This window comes from Molothrus ater, chromosome 1, assembly GCF_012460135.2.
Source record: "Molothrus ater isolate BHLD 08-10-18 breed brown headed cowbird chromosome 1, BPBGC_Mater_1.1, whole genome shotgun sequence".
Taxonomy (NCBI): domain Eukaryota; kingdom Metazoa; phylum Chordata; class Aves; order Passeriformes; family Icteridae; genus Molothrus; species Molothrus ater.
The window spans coordinates 103,497,080-103,503,079 of NC_050478.2; the positions used below are offsets into that span (position 1 = coordinate 103,497,080).

General features: G+C 39.2%; 1 protein-coding gene across 18 annotated transcripts in view; it reads left to right on the plus strand.

The window, feature by feature from the left end:
* Nucleotides 1–4,525, plus strand: part of EPB41L3 (erythrocyte membrane protein band 4.1 like 3) — a 97,142-nt gene extending 92,617 nt beyond the window's left edge. For all 18 annotated transcript variants that reach the window (XM_036406729.2, XM_036406721.2, XM_036406725.2 and 15 more), the window contains 3 exons: nt 242–322; nt 589–705; nt 1,940–4,525. In XM_036406729.2, coding sequence (XP_036262622.1) covers nt 242–322; nt 589–699 — 192 coding nt within the window. In that variant the 3' untranslated portion in view covers nt 700–705; nt 1,940–4,525. The remainder of the gene's footprint in view (nt 1–241; nt 323–588; nt 706–1,939) is intronic.
* The last annotated feature ends 1,475 nt before the right edge of the window (nt 4,526–6,000 follow it).

A 6,000-nucleotide genomic window follows, 5' to 3' on the forward strand; every position in this document is an offset into this window, starting at 1 on the left:
TGATGCATGTGCAGATTAACTCAAATTATAAAATTACCTGTGTTGGAAGGACATCTGGAGGTCATTAGTCCATTCAGAGCCTTCAGGCCAACTCCAGAGCTGCTCACTTGCAGTCCAGGTTGTCCCCTCTTTGAGCTGTTTTGGTCCAGTCACGAGAGGGTTCCTGCACTGATCATTCTGGGGATGAGTAGCAGCACTCTAAAGTGAGTTACTGACATGCATTTTCGTCCCTCCCATCTAGACTGTGAAAGGAGGCATCTCAGAGACGAGAATTGAAAAACGGATAGTCATCACAGGAGATGCAGATATTGATCATGATCAGGTAAAAGCTACAAATTGCTAAAAAAGCTACCCTGAAGACTGCAAAAGAGAACATTTCTAAACATTGCTTTGACAGATATTATCCATACTGGCATGCCTTATATTAAACTGGAATAGTAGTTAAATCAGTGATGGTATATTTCATATTTTAATCATTTTCCTCATTTGTAAATTGTGTAATATGTCATGAATCTCTCCACCTTGCTATTGATCATGCATGTTCCACCTCCTTTTTGTTTCTGCCCTTCTGTGGTTTCCTTGGGATAGGCGCTGGCTCAGGCAATTAAAGAAGCCAAAGAGCAGCACCCTGACATGTCAGTGACCAAAGTAGTGGTACATAAAGAGACAGAAATCACACCAGAAGATGGGGAGGATTGACCACAGGTAAGAGGACCAGATGATTTTCCTAGGCATTTACTGGGCTGGCATGTTGCAGATGTTGTTCTCCTACCATATTTCACCTTTAACTCTTCACTTTCTCTCACTGGCATTTTGAAGTTGCTGGTTATCAGTTCTGATATTTGAAAGTAAACCACATTCAACTCTAGACATCTGTCTTCATTAAACAGTGCCAGCTGGAGAAAGAGAAACTACTCATTTGCTTTCGTTGGCTCTCTGAAAAGTCCTCATTGTCCATGCTTTGTTATAGTCTAATTTTCTACTTCTGAAGTCATAAAAAATCTGTTGTCCGCTTTTGTGTCATTTAAGAACAAAAACAATTTGTTCTTAAAGGTGTGCATTTTTGTTTAAAAATGCCAAGGGAAAAAACCTACAGCTGCTTTTTAAATGTCTTGTGCAGATATGTTGAAAGTTATGCTTCAGTTCCTGACTTGCAAAGATATGGTCCAACTTGCTTTTAAATGCAGTGAATTAGTTTGTCGGTATTTGGGTGTCTTGGCTTTCTTGTACTTGAAAGAACATTTAATGTTTTAAAGCAGCATTGTTTATCAGGATGAGATGATAATGCAGCTTTTCTTGCGTCTAGCTTTTCCTCAGCAAAGGCATGCTCCCCAGTAGTGGCTGGCTAAACAGACGTCTCAATATTTCTATATTTATTCTGTGTGCAGAAACATGTCATGCATACTAACCTGCTACGCAAAAGCTCTTAATGCCAGCACCATTGCACAAATTGCTTTGAATGCTGTATGCAGAAGGGGAAGAAAAAGCTGCTTGTCAGATTTGTTGAATCGATAGCAGCATTTTATTCTTAAAACAATATGTATTCCCTAGCACTTGGTGTAAGTAACAGAGTATAATGCACAGCACCTTTTGAAGCTCTTTGGCTCTCCTGCTTTTGGATATACAGACCCTAAAGAAAACTGAATTTCAGTGTCAGTTATTTATTTGGAAGATGGAACCAGTCACTAAGGAGTGAGTAGCTGTGATTCTTGTGGTATTCTGCTAATTGTTTCAGAGACAGCTCAATGTGGCTTGCTTAAAAGTCTATTGATGTCACTAATTTTTTCCATTGGCGTCAGTGGACTTTGGATTTGGTCCAAGTTGCTTATAGTGGGATATGCCATTTTCAAACAGCTTTTCTTGTATGAACAAATTGACAGAATCTCTTTTGCAAGAGTGTAGTTGCTTTGAATAATTAACTCAGTTCTCTTTTCTGCAGGAATAACCTAGAATGCATATGAATCCAGACATGCATACCAGTAGGAATACGAGAACCTATACGGAGTCTCAGTTCCTGACTTGTATCTGACTATGGAAAATTTCAGTACAGAAGAATTGATCTTGACCGTTAATAAAGAAACTGGCAGAGATACCTTCCCATAGAAAGCAATCTGAATCAGCAGCAGTTAAACAATATTGCATGAAGCAACAATAAAATTACAGAAAAGCAGCATTTTTAATTTTCTTAAAATGTCTAAGTTTTCAGCTTTACCTGCACGTTCATAAACAATATAAAGAGTGATCTCATGTAACACATAAACAGTTCATGCCTTTCACAGTTTCTGAAAGTCTAAACAAATCAAAATTTGTTAGGTGGCAAGCCTTTTGTTTACGGATATTGTAAATGAAGATTACCCCGAAAATGCTAGAAGCTGTATAGGTACTGTGTATAATGTTTTACCACACATTAGATGTGCCAATAACACAGTTTATTCAGTAAACAACTTGAATCTTATATTTGTTTCATCTGGTTTTATTACTGCCCGATAAACGATGATGAATCTTTACTCTTATCAAAACATATAAATGCTTACAAAGTGTGCTTTGTATACCTGACTGAATACCTTATGAGGTAGTAATGATTTTAGTATATTAACTTTAATGATTTTTGTCAGCATTGTTCAGAGTCAGCTTCCAGTCACCCTTCACAGATCCTAACCTTGTAAATTATATGTAGTTATTTTGGAGAAAAAAAAAAATCTGTATTTTACTTAGTTTGCAGCTTTAGAAAATTATTAATCTGAAATAACCGTGATGGTTTTCTATTGATTTCCCTTTTGTTCTCAGAAGAAAAAAAAAATCTGTTTGAGAATCTGGTCAGCATTTACTATCTAGTTCTGAGTCAAGCCTTAACCTGTACAGAACATCCACTGAAAACTCTCTAGTGTCCAGCTCTAATACCCACAGAAGGGATAGCATCCATTACACTGTCAGCTGCATCACAACACATGGTGAATGTATGTTTCTGCATAGTGAAATAAAAGTGGTAAATGCATCTCAAATCGTATTGTTCTGTGTCTAAAAGCACCTAGTGGTCTTTAGTATTCAAAACATCAAAATGTTATGTTTGTAAGACACCAGAGGTTTCACTCGTGCACAGTAGATGTGTTTTGTTTTCAGTGGCTGACACTGCACTGTGCAGACAGTGGGAGTTAGCAGAGAATCCAAAGGGATGACAGTGTTCACCTTTAGGCATATGATGTTTGCAAAGGAAAAGGACTGTTTGGTTCCTTCTGTTTTCTCTGGTTGTGTAACATTTCACCGAAGCTAAATGAAGAATTTTGTTGTTGCTTAGAAAGTAAAGGCCAGTAGCGCTTGATCCAGATCCACTCTCTTTTTTGTACTTTGGCTCTGAAACATGGATAAAATTCTCTTTAAAGCAGTATTACTTATTGGTTCCTTTCTTTTTTTTTGCTCCTTTGCCACATCTCACTGACACCTCCCTGGTAGTTTAAGAGAAATTTGTAAGGATTGGTTCACCCTTCAATCTGTATTTCCTTGCAGGATTGAAAGGTAATGGGTACAAGCAGACTTTTCAGGACATAAAGGGCCAAATTTGCCCTTCCTTGTTTACACGGGGCTCCCTCCCATTGAAGTCAATGGATTTGCCTTCAGTGGAGAGCAGGATTTGACCCAGTGACTTGTTAATAAATGTTTATTTTCATAATTTAGAAAGAAAAATAGTATATATAGAGAGAATAACCTGTAGATAATAATTAAAAGTAATATCCCAAGGCTTTTAAAGCTTTGCCCTTAGTCTCCAAAACATCTTCCTTCCACCAGCCATTCTTCATGCCTTTAAATCTGGAGTGCTAACGATGTTACCCCTCCCTGCCCCCCCGTCATTGTTACCTCTCTCCTAATGACCGAACAAAGCTGAAGGTCAGTTGTGATCTTTGATGGCCCTCTCCTCCTCCTCCTCCTAGCCCAAGACCATCTCTGTTCTCATCCCCCTAAGTGACAGTAGGCTCAGCTCTCTGGTGCTGCTGGTGCCCAGCGGCGGTCGGGGCTGGAGGAGGTCCTCACCCTGTCCTGGCCGGTGGCACACCAGGTCCTCGCTACTGCATCAGGAGTTTAAAAATAGACTCTGAAGCCATACCGATCCTCCTTCAGGTGCCCCTCATGTTGTCAGCTAGGAAACAGCATTGTATTACCTCAGAGAGACACGAGGCCATCGCACAGCCTTCTCTCCAGAGTTAGCATTATATTTTAGCATGGCTTGAAGAGATTGTACTCTGGTGATCCTTCACAGTATGTACGCTGTCTAAAGATATTGCATTGTAGAAAGTTAGTCTCTTTGGAAAGGACACTCACCACTAAGATACCGCCTAAGCGCATATAAACTATGAGGAGATGAGAGTGGACAGGCAAGGACATCTCAGTGCCACTGTTGGTAGTAGACCCTTGTTTGGGGGATGGTTCCTGGAAGTTATAGCTTTGGTTTTTGTTAGAAACTGTTTCTTGGGTTGTCTGCCTAATGCTGTGCCACATGAAATAAAGAGCACCTGCCTGTTTCTACCAACCATCTTTTGTCTCCGTCTCTTCTCATTTGTTGTTGGTCTTTGTCTGGCTTCTCAACATAAACCAGCCTGGAAAACAAACCATCAGTGTGTTACTTGTGGGCAGCATTGCCAACACAGACACCAGCAGGGGAGGCAGCCTTACTTGCTACAACTGGAATCCCAGCTTAAATCCTGAGAGAACTGACTACTCTGAGCCTTTATGGTAAGGGCTTTGCACACCAGGCAAGAATGGGCATAGCCAGTGACCACAGCAATAGTGACCATTACACATACAGAAAGAGTGAATACATCTCGCTAACATTTTTTAAGGCTAATTGGAAGTCCTTAATATTTATGCCCCTGAAGTTTTTTAAGGGTGTCTCATCCCAAATGGCAAATAATGGTGTTTCTGTGCTCAAGCAAATTTAAAAAACATTTAATGAGCTTCTAAATCCATATACTAGATCAAAAGAAGGATTTAACAGCTTAGACTTATTTCTTCCCAGAGCAGATTTAGGCAGTTGGTGAGATTATATGCTTCATCTGTACAACAATTTGTATCTGCAAAAATGATAGCTCCTGATAAATAGTTCTTCATGTCATATAAATTGGACATTGAGTCGAGGCTTCAGTTTGGCAGTCACACTGGCAAGTCTTGCTGCAGGTTTCTTTCCTTACACCAGAACAGCTCTGTCAGTTCAGATCAGAAAACCCATTTACAAGTTTCACATTTACATCTTCACAGGAATTAAGGACAAGATAAAGAAATACATTCCCCTTTTTTATACCAGAGCAATAATGGTCAAGATTCTTCAGAACCAGAAATCAAATCATTATTTTTAATAATGTTTCCTATTGAGGGTTTGTGACATGCCTGAGGCAATGCTGAGATCTCCTGCAGTCCTATATGGTGGTTTGAGGTACTGTGTATGGACTGTGGCTGGACAAGTGGATGCCTTTGAGAAACACTAACTCAATTTCTTATATTGTTTTTAAAGAAAGAAAAATAAGCACTTTTCTTAAATCTATAGATCCCAAAGGCCATATCAATCTTACACCAATAGTGGGTTTCTGTGTCTTTTGTCACTAATTTTGTGCCACATCAGCAAAGTCTGCCTGTGGTTGCTTCAGTGCCTCAGAGCAACACAAAACACCAGCCTTCATACTTAAAATGACTATTATTATTTATGCATCTTGTAGTTCCATTTCAAGGATTTACATATAGACAAACAATGGGGCATCTTGTTGTTAGTTTTTCTATAAAAATATTTTCCATACGTTTCCACATTCACTAACTGTAACCAGATTATTCCATTACCTTGGAATAACGTTAGCCCCTGTTCAGACTGTACCTTAGTCTGGTTTATGCCTTTTGTTTCCATCTCCACCATTTTTTCTGGCTCCTATTCAACATCAGTCTTGCTCCTCAGCTGGAACTAATGGTTCCTGTAAGGGCTTCTGAAGCAGAATTTCAAAAATCCTTGTTTAAAGGGAAACC